The 19,716-nt window shown below is 43.5% G+C and overlaps 1 protein-coding gene across 4 annotated transcripts in view; it reads right to left on the minus strand.

Annotated features, from left to right (window-relative positions):
- eif2ak4 (eukaryotic translation initiation factor 2 alpha kinase 4) overlaps positions 1-19,716 on the minus strand; it is a 183,289-nt gene that overhangs the window by 91,056 nt on the left and 72,517 nt on the right. For 3 of the 4 annotated variants that reach the window (XR_010975749.1, XM_068039691.1, XM_068039690.1), the window contains exons 14-19: positions 18,021-18,062; positions 14,365-14,463; positions 13,251-13,373; positions 9,602-9,706; positions 7,848-7,911; positions 6,722-6,807 (exon numbers count right to left, since the gene is read on the minus strand). Coding sequence is in view for 3 of the 4 variants with exons in the window: in XM_068039691.1 (XP_067895792.1) it covers positions 6,722-6,807; positions 7,848-7,911; positions 9,602-9,706; positions 13,251-13,373; positions 14,365-14,463; positions 18,021-18,062 (519 nt within the window). In the remaining variant the exon portion in view is untranslated. The remainder of the gene's footprint in view (positions 1-6,721; positions 6,808-7,847; positions 7,912-9,601; positions 9,707-13,250; positions 13,374-14,364; positions 14,464-18,020; positions 18,063-19,716) is intronic. The other variant, XM_068039692.1, reaches the window with a different exon arrangement.

Here is a 19,716-nt window from a genome sequence, read left to right on the forward strand (position 1 = left end):
CATACAAGGCTACGGACCAAGCGCTGGAAAATGGAATTAGAATAGATAGGTGCTTGATGGCCGGCACAGACACGATGGGCCAAAAGGCCTGTTTCTGTGCTGTACAACTCTAAGACAATAATGGCAGGTCATTAGACTGCAGTATATATTCTGCAGCACTCACTTTGTACAACATGCTATTTTTCTAATGATACCATTGTCACTGCTCTCTCTGACGTGCCATACTTTGCAGGACAGCTCCATCTTACAACTGCCCCTCTGTTAAATGTTACCAGTCTTTCTAAAGCCTCCCTCCAAGAAGTGCCAATGTCCCGCCTGCTCCTCACAAGCTCACAACGCTCCGCTCCACTGATAGGCCCAATATTTTCATTTGCAGCCACAAATGGTGCACCTAAGGCAGTGAATCAACATTACCTCTGTTGCACAGGGCAAAAAAGTTTATACATCCGAACATATGAATTAACCGGAGTAGGCCATTCGGCCCCTCAAGCCTGCTGCACAATTTGATAAGATCATGGCTGATCTGAATGTGGCCTCAACTCCACTTTGTTGTCTGCACCACCCACCACCCCCCCCACCCCCGCAATACTTAACTCCCTTGTAGATCAAGAATCTACCCAACTCAGTCTTGAATATATTCAATGACAGCCTCTACTGCTCTCTGAGGAAGGAAATTCCACACACAAACAACCCTCAGAGAAAACATTTCTCCTCATCTCCGTCTTAAATGGGAGACCCCTTATTTTTAAACTATCTCCTAGTTCTAGTCTCGCCCATAAGTGGTAACATCCTGTCAGCATCCACCCTGTCATGTCCCCTCAAGATCTTACATGTTTCAATAAGATCACCTCTCATTCTTCTGAACTCCAACAGGTATAGGCCTGACCTGTTCAATCTTTCCTCATAAGATAACCCCTTCATCTCAGGAATCAGTTGAGTGAGCCTTTTCTGAACTGCTTCTAATGCAATTTTATCCTTTAAATAAGGAGACCAAAACTGTACACAGTACTCCAGATGTGGTCTTACCAAGGCCCTGTACATCTGTAGCAAAACTTCCCTACTTGTATAATCGACTCCCCTTGCAATAAACAACAATGTTCCATTTGCCTTCCTAATCACTTGCTGTACCTGCACGCTAACTTTTTGTGATTCATGTGCCAGGCACCCAGATCCCTCTATACCTCAGACTTGTGCAGTCTCTCTCCATTTAAATAATATTCTGTTTTTCCATTCTTCCTGTCAAAGAAGACAAATTCACATTTTCCCACATTATACTCCATCTACCAAGTTTTTACCCATTCACATCTACAAAAGGAGGCGGTGGTGTAGTGGTATTGTCACTGGACTATTGTCACCCAGAGACCCAGGGTATTGCTCTGGGACATGGGTTTGAATCCTACCACAGCAGAAGGTGGAATTTGAATTCAATTAATAAATCTAGAATTAAAAGCTAGTCTAATGATGCCCATGAAACCATTGTCAATTGTTATAAAAACCCATTTGGTTCGCTAATGCCCTTTAGGGAAGGAAATCTGCTGTCCTTACTTGGTCTGGCCTACATGTGACTCCAGACCCACAGCAATGTGGTTGACTCTTAAATGTCTTCAGAAATGGCCTAGCACGCCACTCAGCTGTATCTAACCACTACGAATTCAATAAAAGAATGAAACCGGACAGACCACCTGGCATCGACCTAAGCACCGGAAATGACAACAGCAAACCCAACCCTGTCAACCCTGCAAAGTCCTCCTTGCGCCAAAGTTGGGAGAGCGTCCCACAGGCTAGTCAAGCAACAGCCTGACAGTCATACTCACCGAATCATACCTTACAAAGTCCCAGACACGATCACCAGGTATGTCCTGCCCCACCAGCAGGACAGACCAACCAGAGGTGGCGGCACAGCGGTATAGAGTCATGAGGGAATTGCCCTGGGAATCCTCAACATAGACTACGGACCCCATGAATTCTCCTGGCATCAGGTCAAACATGGACAAGGAAACCTCCTGATTACCACATACTGCCCCCGCACACCCTCCCACCCCCCCACCCCTCAGCTGATGAATCAGTACTCCTCCATGTTGAACAGCACCTGGAGGAAGCACTGAGGGTGGCAAGGGCACACTGGGTGGGAGACTTCAATGTCCATCACCAAGAGTGGCTCGGTAGCACCACTAATGACCGAGCTGGCCAAGTCCTAAAGGACATAGCTGCTAGACTGGGTCTGCGGCAGGTGGAGAAGGAAGCAACAAGAGTGAAAAATATACTTGACCTCGTCCTCACTAATCTGCCTGCCGCAGATACATCTGTCCATAACAGTATCGGTAGGAGAGACCACCACACAGTCCTTGTGGAGACAAACAGAGGATACCCTTCATTGTGATGTGTGGCACTACCACCATGCTAAATGGGATAGATTTCAAACAAATCTAGCAATGCAAAACTGGGCATCCATGAGGTGTTGTGGGCCATCAGCAGCAGCAGAATTGTACTCAACCACAATCTGTAACCTCATGGCCCAGCATATCCCCCACTCTACCATTACCATTATTAAGCCAGGGAACCAACTCTGGTTCAATGAAGAGTGCAGGAGGGCATGCCAGGAGCAGCACCAGACGTACTTCAAAATGAGGTGTCAACCTGGTGAAGCTAAAACACAGAACTACTTGCATGCAATAGAGCTAAGCAATCCCATAACCAAAGGATCAGATCTAAGTCCTGCCACATCCAGTTGTGAATGGCAGTGGTCAATTAAACAATTAACTGGAAGAGGTGGCTCCACAAATATCCCCATCCTCAATGATGAGGGAGCCCAGCACAGTTCAAAAGATAAGGCTGAAGCATTTGCAACCATCTTCAGCCAGATGTACCAAATGAATGATCCATCTCTGTCTCCTCCTGAAGTCCCCAGCATTACAGATGCCAGTCTTCAGCCAATTCGGTTCACTCCGCATGATATCAAGAAACGACTGAAGGCACTGGACACTGCAAAGGCTATGGACCCTGACAACATTCCGGCAATAGTACTGAAGACCTGTGCACCAGAACCTGGAGCGCGCCCCGAGCCAAGCTGTTCCACTACAGCTACAACACTGGCATCTACCCAGCAATATGGAAAATTGCCTAGGTATGTCCTGTACACAAAAAGCAGAACAAGATCAACTTGGCTAATGACTGCCCCATCAGTCTACTCTCAATCATCAGTAAAGTGATAGAAGGTGTCGTCAACAGTGCCATCAAGCAGCACTTGCTTAGCAATAACCTGCTCAGTGACCCTCAGTTTGGGTTCTGCCAAGGCCACTCAGCTCCTGACCTCATTACAGCCTTGGTTCAAACATGGACAAAAGAGCTGAACTCAAGAGGTGAGGTGAGAGTGACTGCCCTTGACATCAAGGCAGCATTTGACCGAGTGTGGCATCAAGGAGCCCCATCAAAACTGAAGTCAATGAGGATCAGGGAGGTAAACTCTCCGCTGATTGGAGTCGTACCTAGCACAAAGGAAGATGGTTGTGGTTGTTGTAGGTAAATTGTCTCAGCTCCAGGACATCACTGCAGGAGTTCCTCAGGGTAGTGTCCTAGGCCTAACCATCTTCAGCTGCTTCATTAAACCTTCCTTCAGTCATAAGGTCAGAAGTGGGGATGTTCGCTGATGATTGCACAATGTTCAGCATCATTCGCGACTCCTCAGATACTGAAGCAGTCTGTGTAAAAATGTAGCAATACCTGGACAATATCTAGGCTTGGGCTGATAAGTGGCAAGTAACATTCGCACCACACAAGTGCCAGGCAATGACCATCTCCAACAAGAGAGAATCTAACCATCTCCCCTTGACATTCAATGGCATTATGATCGCTGAATCCCCCACTATCAACATCCTGGGGGCTTACCGTTGGCCAGAAACTGAACTGGACTAGCCATATAAATACCATGGCGACAAGAGCAGCTCAGAAGCTGGGAGTTCTGAGGCGAGTAACTCACCTCCTGACTCCCCAAAGACTGTCCACCATCTACAAGGCATCAAGGAGTGTGATGGAATACTCTCCACTTGCCTGGATGGGTGCAGCTCCAACAACACTCAAGAAGCTCGACACCATCCAGGACAAAGCAGCCCATTTGATTGGCACCCCATCCACATGCATTCACTCCCTTCACCACTGACACACAGTGGCAGCAGTGTGTACCATCTACACACTACGCACTGGAGCAACGCACCAAGGCTCCTTCAGCAGCACCTTCCAAACCCATGACCTCTACCACCTAGAAGGCCACTTACTATCTACTTTTACATTTATAGCTAGCTTTCTCTCATACTATAATTTTTCTCTTTTTTTTGTTTAAAGTCATTCTTTGCTGTTTTTTTAAATCTGTCTGATCTTCTGATCTGCCACTAACGTTTGCAGAATTATAAGCTCTTTATTTCAATTTGATACTATCTTGAATTTCCTTAGTTAGCCACAGATGATGCATCCTTCTCCTAGGGTCTTTCTTTCTCACTGGAATATATCTAAGCTGAGAGTTATAAAATATCTCCTTAAATGTCTGCCACTGCTTCTCCATGGTCCTATCTTTTAACCTAATTTCACAGTTCACTTTGGCCAATTCTGTCTTCATACCCTCGTAATTCCTTCATTTAAGTTTAAAACGCTAGTCTTAGACCCACACATCACACCCTCAAACTGAATGTGAAATTCTATCATGTTATGATCGCTCACAAACAAGAAATGCTGGAAATACTCAGCAGGTCTGGCAGCATCTGTGCAGAGAGAAGCAGAGTTAACTTTTCAGGTCAGTGACCCTTGATCAGAACTTTTATGTTATGATCGCTGTTGCCTTGAGGCTCATTTCCTAAGAGGTCATTATTTAATCCTGTCTCATTGCACATGACAAGGTCTAGAATGCTTCCTGGTTGACACTAGAACATACTGCTCTAAGAAATTGTCCCGAATACACTCTATGAACTCATCTTTCAAGCTACCTTTGCAAATCTGATTTATCCACTGTATAGATTAAAATCACCCATGATTATTGCAGTACCTTTCTTACAAGGCATTATTTTTTTTTTGTATACTCTGTCCTACAGTGTAGCTACCATTAGGGGACTATATACTGCTCCCACAAGTGACTTCTTTTCTTTCCTTTGCTAATTCTTATCTCTACCCAAACTGATTCTACATCTTGATCTTTTGAACTAAGGTCATCTACTGTAATAATGTAATCCTTAATTAACAGAGCTACCCCAATACCTTTTCCTAGCTTCCTGCCCTTCCAAAATGTCAAATACCCTTGAATATTCAGGTCCCAGCCATGGTCAACTTGCAACCACGTCTCTATGATGGCCAACAGGTCATACATTTTCTTTTAAATTCTTTTCATGGGATGTGGGCATCATTGGCAAGGGCAGCATTTGTTGCCCATCCCTAATTACCCTTGAACTGAGTGGCTTGCTAGGCCATTTCATAGGGCAGTTAAGAGTCAACACTTTGCTGTGGATCTGGAGTCACATGTAGGCCAGACCCCAGGTAAGGATGGCAGGTTTTCTTCCCCAAGAACATTAGTGAACTTTATGGGTTTTTACAACAATTGATGATAAGTTTCATGGCACCATTACTGAGATTAGCTTTCAATTTCAGATTTTTATTAATTGTTTAAATTCCACTAGCTGCCATGGTGGGATTTGAACCAGTGACCCTGGGGCACTAGCCTGGGCCTCTGGATTACTAATTCATTGAAATCACCACTACGCCACCATCTCCAGCATCTACATATCTACGTTTTTTGCTAACAATTCATCAGTCTGCTTTCAAATGCTACATGCATTCAGATAGAGCCTTCAGTTCTGTCTTTTTACCATTTTGCTCCATCCCTGCCTGCCACACTTTGATTAATTACCCATGTCACTATCCTGCACTATTACCTTGTCCTTTCCCTTCAATTTACCACATCTCCCCTCACTTGATCCCTCCCCCCCACTATTTAGTTTAAAGCCCTCTCTACTGCCCTAGTTATATGACTCGCCAGAACATCGGTCTCAGCATGGTTCAGGTGAAGACCATCCCAATGGTACAGCTCCTACTTGCCCCAGTACTGGTGCCAGTGCCCCAGCAATCGAAACCCATTTCTCCCACACCAGTTTTTGAGCCATGCATTTAACTTTATTCTTATTTACCCTATTCCAATTTGCTCGTGGCTCAGGTAGCACAGATTTTCTTTTAAAACCAACAGCTCTGTGAAGTACAAGCTAACAGTTGGAGATGACTGGTTTAGAAGGGGCTGTAAATAAACTTGCTGCTAAACATGTGCTGTGCATACGATTTTTTTTAAAAGAACTTGGGAGGCCCCAACTCACCTTGTCAGCAAAATGAACAGTTGCAAAATGCAGCTAAGGGAGCACAATGCCACCACTCACGGGCGCAGTCAATCATCAAGCACAAGTGGCTTGGAGTTTCCAAACATGAGCAATTACAAGTTCCATTCCCAGTGACACTGACCTCAGTAGCACAATCCAAGCAGTGTGCCAAACTAACCCCATCCCAACAAGGTAAGAGACAAGAGCAAACTTCCAGATCGCAAAAGTAAACTTCTCAGAATTATGAGGCATAAACAGAGATGCACTTCAGATGGCGATGCTTAGAGAATGAGCCATTCACAAGGAGGCAAGCAGTAACAGTACGCAATCCTGGCATATATTCTCTATATTCCTCATATACAAACACAATGTATTACCTGATTGTAGGTAGCTTTTGTGTTACCCTGTACCTCAGGGCTCACGTACAAGGCAGTGCCAACCATTCCAGTCAGATTCCCTGTAACTGAAATAATGTTGAGCTGTAACCTTACATAATGAACAAAGGACTTCAAGAACTGTAGCCTCTGAAGCAGAAATGCAGGGCTAGAATGAGGGATTTGGATCTTTTGGAAGCCATCCTTAACCCTTTTTCCATTATTTCTCTATGTCTAGTTATCTTGTCTCTGTGAAGAGATTTGGACTATTTTAATATGCTAAAGTATTATATAAAAGTGTAAATTTGTTCATGTTTTTGTTGATGGTATTGGCTGGGGGAGGACTATTGACCATGACAGCAGAGAACTCCTTGATCTTCAAACAGCGGCAGGTCTTTAACATCCACCTGAACCACTGGGACAGCCAGACACGTGGGCTTTACATCTCATCTAAAGGTAAATAATTCTGACAATACAGCATCCCTTCAACACTGAACTGGATTATCAGTAACTGGCAATTATTCAACATCTTTACCGTAAACAACACCCCAATTCTCTTCACAGAGATGTACAGAGAGCGGATATCAAGTCAAGACAGAATAGTAGGGCATAACCAAAACCAAAAGGATATATTTACATTATGCACCATGTCTTGGAATGCAACTTGAATTCACAAGACTCCGGCAAGCAGGCGAAAATGCTATCAATTCAGTCATACTGACTCAAGAATCATTTCAGGCAGATGAATAAATACAGACAGCAATTTAACAAACAAGTGATTTTTCAGTGTGTCAGCGTGAACAGTATTTACTGATGAAATACCAACATTGGCATTATCTTGGGAGATAGCTGAGCAGCAGGTCAGGTAACTGGCCTTGCAGGGCTATGACATGCCCTCAAACACAGCCCAGATGGACAAGATGGAAATTTCCTCGGTTTGCACGAATCATAGATTAATTGAACTTCAGCAATCACAACCTAGTTTATAGCCCTAAGTTGGCACTGTTTAGCATCTGCACGGTGCAGGCCAGAAGGTGGTTGCGTGGGAGCTAGAACATAAGTCAACATTAACCCATCCCCAATGCCATCCAGTGCTACCCCGACATGGTACTTCAGGGAAGAGCCTCACCTGCTGAGTCGGGTTTGATAAAGTGAACCGAGCCGCTTCCATCTGTTTCCTGTCTGTCACCTGCCTGCGGGAAAGAAAATTTAAAATCAAGAATTTTATTTATGGTTAAGATAGTCTAGGAAGAAATAGAACTTGCAGCAATAAGAATTTAAAGTGTAAGGAGAGATTATGGAATATATTTTCTATCCAGCCTGTTCTGCCACTGAATCAGATCATGGCAGATCGATATCTCAACCCCATTCATCCACCATATCCCTTGACACCCATACCTAACAAAAATCTACCAACCTCAGTCTTCAAAATTTCAATTAACCTAGCACCCACAGTCTTTTGGGGACAGAGTTCCAGATTTCCATTACCCTTACTGTGACAAAGTGCTTCCCAATTTCACTCCCAAATAATCTAGTTTAATGTTAAGATTACGTCCCCTTCAGAGGAAATAGGTTCTCCATAACTACCCTATCAAATGTTTTCATCATTCTAAGCACCTTGATTATATCACCCCTCAACCTTCTAAAATCACAGGAATACAGGCCAAATTTAGGCAACCTGTTCTCTTTTCTACTTTTGGGTGACCTTGTGAAGACAATTGAATTACATGCATCAGAGACAGTTCATATTCCAGGAACTCAAGTTCAAAAAAAAAACTCAAAATTAGAAGGAAGGAGGAAAGTTGCTCAGAATCTTTTCACAAAAAATATAAAAGATGAGTAATAAATTTCCAGGGAAAGGCACTGAAATGAACAGCATAAACATCCTTAGCAGATATTTGAAGTTTCTGGGGAGAAGGGATTAAGAGAAGAATGGTAACGTCGGCTTGGTCAGTCAGAAAGGGGCAAGTTCATTGAGCCAACAGCAGTTTTCTGTAACTAAAGGCCGGCTACCCGACCCGAACCTGACGGGACCCAACAACGTGTCAGGTTCAGGTTGGGTTGGGTCGCACTTCCGGGTCTGGCATTCGGGCTCGGGTTGGGTCGAGCTGGGTCGGACACGCTCTATCACAACCTCAGGTAAGTGGCTCCAATGTTAAAGTAATTTTTGGACTAGGAAATTGGTTTTGTTACAGTTATTTTAGGCTTGTGCAGATCAGCAACAAAGTGAAAAACAGATGGTCGGGTCAGGCGCGGGAAAAAAATGAAAGGACTCGGGCCGGGTCGGGCTCGGGGTCGGATGTGGTTCTGTCAGGCTCGGGTCAGGTTTCATTTGCAGACCCGAGCCGGCCATTACCTGTAGCTAAACATTCTTATCTTCCACTCGTGTGAAATTGATGCCAGAAGGCCAGGGATGACCTAGACTCATCCTCCAGCTCCTAGTGCCAGCAGGCATTCTTTGTTACTCTAGAGAAAGACACATTCCTCCCAATAGACGAGGCATTTCACAATCAAATACTACAAAGACAATGAAAACTGTCCCAAGCGTACCAGATGGGTGAAAGCAACTACAGGGAGCGTGACAAAGGATCAGTAAAACACCACCATTTTAAAACTTCAGTCTACTGGATGTCCTGCATTTTAATCTTTTAAAAACTCAAAGAATTCCTTGATTACAATGTTTAAATTTAGTGTGTCTGCACATCTCTACCAGATAACCATATCTCCCCAAACATATATAGAGCAAACACATATTCTCAACATATACCAACAAACACAAACATAACTGCAACACACAATGCACTGTACACAGAAAAGCACTGCCTTCATAGTCTGTCCATGTGGGACATATTATGTTTAATTCACTTGCAAGTCACTTCTTACCGCATTAGCAAGATGATCTGTGGCTAAGCCAAAGTCTCCTATTTTCACATGATCATTGGAATCCAGAAATATATTAACAGGTTTCAAATCCCTATGAATCATTCCCTGAAATAACAAGAGAACAGAACAGTTGGTCAAGACAGGATGGGCCCAGAAGGTTATTGGCAGAACTGGAACCCATGATTCCTCACAATCCAGTCAAGATTCAGATTGGGTTCAGGCAAGGCAAGGTTGTTTTGACCTTTTGACTTTACCTCTTTTCCACTGAAAAACCTTAAATACGCAAGATCTGAAATTTCATATTTTGTTTTTAAAACCATTACACTCTCTCACCTTGGTCATTCCCCCGTACAACCCTAATCTCCACTCCTGTAAGTCCAAGGAATGCAGATGGCAGACAACTAGGTTTAGACATTCATCACCAAATCTGGCTGGACCACAGAATGCACCATCGGGTGCCGCTCACCTCAGCCAAAACTGCTCAATATTCCAGGATGATCCTGGAATGCAAAGATACCCCTGGCTTCTCTTCACTACAAACCTTTTTTCTTAAATTCCTCTTCCCTGCCTCCTCCACCCTGACCTCCAGCAACAAATGTGAGGAACTCATGGAATTCTCTTTCAGCAAGATTGAGACAATCCTTTCAGCTACCTCTTCCACTTCCCTCCCTCCCCCTAACCCACCAAGCCAACTTCCTCCAAGATTCCCACAGCCCTAACCTTCAACTCACATCTTTCTCTAGTTTCTCTCCAAGCTTAACCATTCAACCCTACCCCCATCAAACTGCTGACCGCCCAACTGCCTTCCTGGCCCCCCATGTTGACTGATATTGTTAACAATTCCCTCTACTCAGGTACTGTCCCTCTCCCTTTCAAATCTGCCATCATCACCCTCAAAAAAAAAAAAATCCTTGACCCCTTTGCCCTTGCAATCTACTGCCCCTTTTCCAACCTCCCTTTCCTCTCCAAAGTCCTTGAACGTGCTGTCACCTCCCAAAGCTATGGCCATCTTTCCAGAAAACACCAGGTTTGAACCCCTCAAATCAACTCTCTGCCCCTGCCACAGCACTGAAATGGCCCTTATCAAAGTCACAAATAACATCCTGTGAGACTGTGGTAAACTATCCCTTCTCATCCTACTTGACCTGCTTCCTAGCCACCGACTCCATTCCTCTTGCTGGCCACTGTCTGATGCAGACCATTCACAAATTTGGCATCCCATATGTCCCTCAGGTGACGTTCCAACCCCATGTCCTCTCTAGACCCAAGATCCCCTACTTCCAACTCCATGACATTGCTCGACCCTGCCCCATTTCAGCTTTTCTGCTGCTGGGACCCTCATCCATGCCTGTTACTGAGACCCTCATCCATGCCAGCTACCTCTAGACCCATCTATTCCAATGCTCTCTGGGCCGTCCTCCCATCTTACACCCTCCATAAATTTGAGCTCATGCAAAACTCTGCTGCCCAAACCCAACTCACATTCAGTCCCGTTCACCCATCATTCCTGCGCTCATTAACCTACATTGACTCCCAATCCAATAATGCCTCGATTTTAAAATTCTCATCCTTGTATTCAAATCCCTCCTTGATCTCATCCCTCCCTATCTCTGTAACCTCCTCCATCCCTACAACCATCCTAGCTCTCTGCACTCCTCCAATTCCTCCGTCTTCCGCAACCCTGAATTTCAGAGATAAGGAGAGGATGACAAAAAGAGGAGGAGGTTAGGAAAGAAGTTTAAAAAAAATAGAAAAGCAAAGAGGAACAATGAAATTAATCAAGGAATATAAAAAACATATATAGGAATGCAGTATTCTACAAATACACAAACAAAAGTAAAATCAGGATAGGCTCGGGGCCACAAGATAAACTCACAGGTAATGACATTGAATTGGCAGAAATATTGAACAGTTACTTTGTCTCAGTATTTACCAGGGAGATGAATAAGGTGGGAAAGACATAAGAAGAGATCAAAAACATGACATTTAAGATAGAACGGGAGAAGGTAATTGATAGACTAACCAAACTTAGAGAGGTTAAAACCTACGGTTCAGACGCACTACATCCACACATATTAAAAAGAAATTAGGAAAGAGATAGCAGAGACACTACTACAGATACATAAAAATTGTTTAGAAAAGGGAATAGTGCTAGAGGACTGGTTGACAGCTAATGTTATTCCTATATTGTAGAAAGAGACTGAACAAGTTAGCTTAACGTCAGTGGTAGGAAGGATTATGAAATCTTTACTCAAAGACCTAACAGAAAAACATCTAGAAACCAAAAACAGTCGTCTGCCCGGATTTTAAAAGGCAAGGTCATGCTTGACCAACCTTATTGAATTCTTTGAAGTAACAAAGAGCAAACAAGGGCAACATAATAGATGCAATATTTTCAAAAAGGCCTTCTAGAAGATACCACATAGTAAACTCATGACTACAGAGCATGTGGAGTTAGGAGATAAGTAGCAGACTGGATAGCAAGCTACAAATCAGAAAAATAGCGTAGTGTTTAAGGGTAGCTACTCAGACTGGCAAAAGTTAGGAAGTGGTGTTCCATAGGGATCGGTGCGGACACCACTGTTGTTCACAATTTACATTAATGATTTGGATTTGGGAATCAGAAGTACATCATCTATAGTTGCGGATGACACCAAATTGGGTGGTATAGTTAACACTGAGGAAGAATGCAACAAAATACAGGAAAACATTAATACATTTGCAGAATGGGGTGTAATTGGCAAATGAATTTTAATATAGATAAATGTGTGATGGTGCTTTTTCGTAAGAATAAGGAAGCTACATACTGTTTGAATAAAAGTCTGAAAGGAGCAGAGGAGCCAAGGGATCTAGGGATGAAAATACACATATCACTAAACGTGGTGATGCAGGTTAATAAGGTCATTAAAAAAGGTAAAACACAGCACTGCTGTTCATTTCTAGAGGGATAGAACTGAAAAGCAGAAAAGTTATATCAAACTTGCATTGAACCTGGGTTAGACCACACCTGAGTAATGTGGACAGTTCTGGTCTTCAATTTTATAAAAAGGCACTGGAGAAGGTGCAAAAAAATATGTACAAGGATGATAACAGAACCAAGAGAATACACTCATCAGGAAAAACTGAACAGGCTGAGTCTCTTTTCTCTAGAAAATAGAATGATGAGGGTGACCTGATAGAGGTGTTCAAGATTTTGAAAGGACAGACATACAGAAAATCTTTCCACTTGTGGGGGAGTACAACATGGAATTCAGGTGAAATTCCTTTACCCGAAGAGCGGTAAAAATGCAGAAAACACAAGGAGAATCTGAGGCAAAACAGCATCAATGCATTTTCGGGGAAGCTAGATAAACACACAAGGGAGAAAGGAATAGAAGGAAATGCTAATAGGGTCAGATGTAATGGGGTGGGAGGAGTCTCTTGTGGAGCATAAACATCGGCATAGACCAGTTGGGTCAAATGGTCAGTTTCTGTTCTGCAGACTCTACAAGCTTCATGGTCTTATATTTGTGTGTGAGATTTTAACAGCCATTATTCCATCCGAACTTCTAAATTGGATCCCTGTGATGTAAATTTTGTCACAAAACATTTGGAAGCCTAGATACATTGGACATCACAGATCCCCGGCAGAGCTATCTGCAAAACTAACCTGTTCGTGGATATAGGCCAGTCCATCAAGAATTTCCCGGAACAGCCTCCAAAGACGGTTAATGTCTCTGTAAAGACCCTGGTCAATCGTGTCTCGTAAAGTGCTTTTCTCACAGTATTCCATCTGAAAGCAGCCAAAAAAATCTAAGTCTACACTTTGTAAGCCATAAAGCAAATGTTCCTGTAAATTCAGCAACTCTGATTCAAGTCATTAGGTGATCTGCCAGGCCATTTATTTAACTGAATTATATCCATAAAATCTCTCAGCTGCAACTCAACAGCAAGCCAAAGTCTCACCACCACAATTATTGATCTTTCAGCCAATTCAGCAGATGGGCTTTGCTTCATACGTGCAAAGATTTATTGTTACAAAATGTGAAATTAATGTTTTCTTCCTCTTCCTGAAGAGGTGTATATTTACTGTCCAGAGTTGGAGGGATTTGCCATGAATTTCCTCAGGACCTCTCCCATTCAGCCGCCATAATGAAATTGGAAACACCGTACAAAATGGGGTTATAGCTGCTAATCAGGAATCGCCGCCGCCATCACCCCCCACCCAGCCAAGGGAATTCATACACACACACCATGTGAGAGAGAGAAAGAGGGATAGGTGGAGAGAAAGAAAGATCATGAAGTGCCTTATCATATTCTCAGGATGTTCCAAATTACTTCACAAATTAATTAATTGCATCTGATCTGGAGTCAAATTTGTAGGCACTGTGAATGCTGTTGTCAATTTTCACAGCATGTTCCCAGTAAATCTGAACTGTACAATGTCACTACCACACATCCAAATGGTGTCAGGCAGGATTCATTTTGAGGGATGGGAGACTTATTTCAATTGTTCTTTTCCACATGGGAGGTGGCATGATGCACTGTACTAGTGTTCAGTCTTCAGCACTGAATTAGGTTACTTGAGTAAACTGTTGCTGAGATTATACACAGCATGTTACCTGAACATACAAATTGCACCCCATATTGTGCACTATTACCTGAGTATATGAACAGTGCAAAGTCACAGGTATAGTGTTACCGAAATAAGCAAATACTGCAAAATCTGGAGTACATCTTGCTTGGATATATAAATAGTACAGAGACTGGATAGAATCTGTTACCTGAATATACAGATAGTGCACAGTCAGTGGTACTAGTATGGTCTCTGCCTCCTCCATTTTCTCATTCTCAGGATTCTTTTCATTAGCAGCTTTTCTGCCCTGCAGAACAACAAACAATCACAAAATATACAATATATTATCAGATTGCAATAAAGTTGTGTGAGGCACTAGCAAAAGCACAAGTTACACTCAAGCTGCTATTAGAATGAGAAAATGGCACATTCTTGCTCAGGGGTAGGCAACAGATATATAAACTTTAGGATTTTTTGCCCATTTTGTCACCTGCCAAAGGTGCTGACTCATGTAGCTGTATATTGTCATAGGTGCCAAGTCACCCTCCATACCATACCAAAGTGGCCATGCTGCATGTTTGATCTTAGACCAGTAAACACTAGTAAGTAACTACACCCTGGCAGGTATTACAGGACAGCTTGGTCCTCACCCTATAGTCACAGACATGGGCTTTCACTAAGAGTTACTGGATAACAAACAGCTTCACAACTGATCTTTATCACTTGAGCACCAACTATGGTCCATCCAGCTCAGCTACTCACTGCCTTTACCAACTAAACCATTGGAAGAGAGGAGGAATTTTGTAAAATAAATTCTCATCAGTATGCTTTCACTGAGAATCCTAGAGAAAGTACTTACAAGGTCCAGAACATTTCCACTGTTGTGGAGTATGAAAGACGACAATATTAGTTAAGTAATGGTGACTAGACAATAAATGTTGGCAGTACCAGCAATGCCCAAAGCCCATAAATGAATTAAAAATGGGCTGAATTTTTAAAGCTCACCGCCGAGGAGAGGCATGGTGAACGCACGAGGTGTGCACAGTGGAGCCACCAGGATATTTCGCATGGCGGCTCATTTACATGGAGGGGACGGAACACCCACCCCCGATGACGTAGAGGGGATGGCTGCTCCAGCCCAGCAACGGCGCTTGGCACCATTTTTAAAGGGCTTCAAGCACTTCAGTTACATTTAAAGTTATTGCAAAACCTGTCGCTTTAAAAATTAAAATTTTATTCACACTTCCAATCCCCTGTCTCACCACCCCGCCATGAATAATCCATTATTTGTCCTTTCCCCACAAAAAAGTACATTTTCGATCACGACCTTTCCTCCAGAGCTTTCTTTCTTATAATCTTCAACACCTCCCACCATCCTCTCAACCAATCACATTCGTTTTTGTTGCGCTCCCCCACCCCGAAAAATTCACTCCTCCCCCCTCCCCACCAGCGTTACACCTTGGATCTCCAAACGGAGATCCGAAGGCACGGGAGTTCCGGCCATCAGTCGGAATATCGGCGTGGGACGGCCTTCCGGACAAAGTAGGCGTTTATGCATTCATTATAATTTAACTAGCTAAATTAAGGCTCCGTCGCCAAGTGGCGGGGGGGGGGGGGGTCCGCCCCGAGGCCTCGCCGCTGCCAGTAAAATGGGGTGGAGCCTTCCCAGCGTTGAGCCCTGTAGCGCGCTAACATAACAACCAGGAGCAGGAGTAGGCCATTCGGCCCCTCAAGCCTGCCCCACCATTCAAAAAGACCGTGGTTGATCTGCCCCAGACTTCAACTCCTCTTTCGTGTCAGCTCCTCACAGCCCTCAATTCCCCGATATTTCAAAAATCTATCTACCTCCTCTTTAAATACTTTCACTGATCTAGCCTCCACACCTCTGAGGGAGAGAATTCCAGACATTCACTATCCTGAGAGAAGAAATTCCTTCGCATCTCGGTTTTAAATGAGTGTCCCCTTATTCTGTAACTATGTCCCCTAGTTTGAGATACCCCCACTAGTGGAAATATCTTAACATCTACCCTGTCAAGGCCCCTCAGAATCTTGTACGTTTCAATAAGATCACCCCTCATTCCTCTAAACTCTGATGAATGAAGGCCAAACCTGTTTAGCCATTTTTGATAAGTCAACCCCTTCATCCCAGGAATCAGCCTAGTGAATCTCTCTTGCCTCCAATGCTAGTATACTTTTCTTAAATACAGGGACCAAAACTTTACACAGTACTCCAGGTTCGGCCTCACCAACACCCTGTACAGTTGTAACAAGACTTCCCTATTTTTAAACTCCAACCCCCTAGCAATAAAGGCCAAAATTCCATTTGCTTTCTTAATTACTTGCTGCACCTTCATGCTAACTTTTTGTGTTTCATGCACAAGAACACACAGATCCCTCTGTACTGCACTTTTTTGGAGTCTCCCAGAAGTATTTTCCGGGCCCTCCAGCCACAACCCCCATGCAGGGGACTGGTAAAATTCAGCCCAATGGCTCCACTGCCTGCCAGTAAGAGCAATACTCCTGACTCATTGAACTTTAACAGATGAGGCCTCGGGGATCTTGGTCTTGAAATCCTCAGCTGAAGCCTCTTGCTGGTCACTTCCGAAGACAGACAGAACTCTCCTCAAAGTTGTCCACTAGCTCCACCTGCTCACTGCTGCTCTGGGATCCACCCAGTAATATCTGCTCAGCGTCACTAACACCATCTCCCTCCCAACCTGGTCTCCATTATACTCTCTCCCACTCTCCATCATGCTCTTCATCTGCACCCTCAACAACCTGGTCTCAATCGGCTGGGATTGTTCTCCTTGCAGCAGAGAAGGTTAAGAGGAGATTTGATAGAGGTGTTCAAAATTATGAGGGGTTTTAATAGAGTAGATAGGGAGAATCTGTTTCCAAGCACAGGAGGATCAGTAACTAGATGACACAGATTTAAGATAATTGGTCAAAAATCCAGCAGTGAAATGAGCAGAACTGTTTTTACACAGCGGGTTTTTGCAATCTGGATTGCACTACCTGAAAGGTGGTGGAAACAGTTTCAATCGTATCGTTTAAAAGGGAATTGGAATATATTTTTGAAATGAAGCCACTTGCAAGGTATAGAGAAAGTGCAGGGGAGTGGGACTAATTGGATAGCTCTTCCAAAGAGCCAGCACAATCATAATGGGTTGAATGGTCTCCTTCTGTGCTACCTGCCTTTAGGCCATGATTTTAGCCTGGAAGCAAGTTCTGTGCAGGAGAGCTGTTGTGAAGTCGGGAAAGCTGGTTTCCCAAATGTCCTGCAGAATCTAATTGCAGGGCTTGTTGAAGTGGAGTTCCTGCCCAGACTGTCTTATTGACAGGCTGGAGGCTTATCAGATGGAAAGCCTGCTTCAGAGCGCCAAAGCCTATGAGAGTAAGTAATTGAGGGAGTGAGAGTCTGTGTAGGGGTAAAGGCACTTACCTCTGAATGATTCAACCAGAGTTAAAATTAGAATGATGGTTAAGATGAAGGCACACAGCCTCATAATATTTAAACCAACCCACTTCGGCCGTCCTTCACTCATCCCACCTCCATCAAAAGTGGAACTGAGCAGGTCGGTTCCTGATCCAGGTTTTTTGCATGCTAGCCTCTGACACAATCTCAACTCACCTTTTGGGAGATACGATTCAACCCTATGATTCTATATAGGTATGCACCCACACCTATGTCCTACTTCCTGAAAGCCTCTGGCTCAGAATTTCAAATTCTTACCACTTTCCAATTTAATCTGGCCAGTTGGAACACTATTCACATGTCATTCCAGCTTTACTTACATCACATTTAATTTAAATGTAGGATTGTGCCACTACAACTAACATTCAATACCCACAGCATTCACATACCAGCTCAGAAAGGGATGAGAAGATGCCAGTGGATCGGAAGCCCTAAAGAACAGAGACAGCATCATTATAACATAGTGCCCAAATGGGCACAAACAGCATAACCTGAACCACAACAGTAAACAATCTAATGTTATAAATACATTGATTTTGTGATCTGGAATTGCACTTGATATTGTATCCAGATGCCAACAGGCAATATGCCAATGGCAAAAAGTCAACTCTAAAGATACATATACTACACCTAATCCGTCACTGTATAGAGCCTAAAAATAAACCTCATCTCTGGTACTCAAAATAAATCTTCCAGAGAATAAGAGGCCAGTCTAGTGAGTGAGCATCACAACAGGGCTCAGTCACTTTCTTGGTTTTCTCTTCCCTAATTTTCTATCTCCACCCTACCCCTCTGAAGGCACCATCTCTCACTGGAATATCATTCCATAAGTGCCAGAAGCCTTCTGCTGCCTTGCCCAAGTGGGAATTCTTTGCATGCAAGCCTTGACAGATCGCATCAACAGGCTATTCAACTGTGCAGGATATCATGGCCAAGTCCTGTCATGTGCTCAACTAACATCCACACTGGGGGCCCTGGATTGTGAGCACAAATGAGAGGCTGCCTGAGTTTTGCTCTCGCTAGTCAAAGGGTGCAACCAACTGAGATCAGCTAATTCAGATTGGCAAACAAACAGAGCCCATATGGCTCAGTGTGACATCCTGAATTCGGTTTTAACAGCAGTTGCTATCAAATCATTAAATATTCAAAAAAATTCAACAGGTAATAATGTGATTTCGTCTACTGTTTAGTTTTGTCTAATGGTTCTTTGGACAGGAGGTTAACATATCAAAGCAAAGCTCAGCAAACAAACAGTTGTTTGTCACACCTTACATACTAATTATCAAACAAACCTAGCTCAGGCATAACAAGAGTCGAATGCAATCAAGACACTTCTATATTGAGAGTGGTGCTGGGTCCCAGCTCAAAGCTAACCATGACAGATTTCCAAAGCATGGTGGTAGCACAGACCCAGCTTTGAAAATGGATTTGAAACTCCTACCACACATTTATGCTGGCAACTAAATGCACCAATTCCCACTCACTATGCACTAGTGGCCTGACACCAATACCACAATGTCCACCATTACTGTTAACACAATGCCATCCCTTTGCACATACAGTGGCTGAACTCCTGAAGGCAGCTGTGCCTGGAGGTGGATGAACAAAAAGGAGATGAAGGGATAGGGAACAGGGTGGATAAATGGGATTAGAAATATTTGCTCGTGTTGGGGGTAAATGCCCGAGTGGCTTGTTTTCACATCGTAACTTCTACGTATATTTCTATGTATAAATACACTTGAATGATTTGAGATGCAGGTGTTTTTCTACACATAGCTAAGTTAGAAACCCAAAATGGTAAAAGCACCTTCCAGCTCTTTCTGTTCTGCCCCCACCACAGCAATTCCTGTTCACCTCAGTGAGAATGACAATTTAGTGCTAAATTACAGGCAGTTTTGGCTGGCCACAAGTCACTATTTCAGAAAAATGACAACTGCAAACAGCTGATTTTGCTACAAGACTATTTGCTGGATAGCCCAATTTTGCATTCCAGATGTCATACATTTCCAATAACTGTTGGGACTTCCTGTATTTGTCTTACCTACAAACCCTGCAACCAACAGAAGGTAAAGACTTTCTGCTACT

Source organism: Heterodontus francisci, chromosome 9 (genome assembly GCF_036365525.1).
Source record: "Heterodontus francisci isolate sHetFra1 chromosome 9, sHetFra1.hap1, whole genome shotgun sequence".
Taxonomy (NCBI): domain Eukaryota; kingdom Metazoa; phylum Chordata; class Chondrichthyes; order Heterodontiformes; family Heterodontidae; genus Heterodontus; species Heterodontus francisci.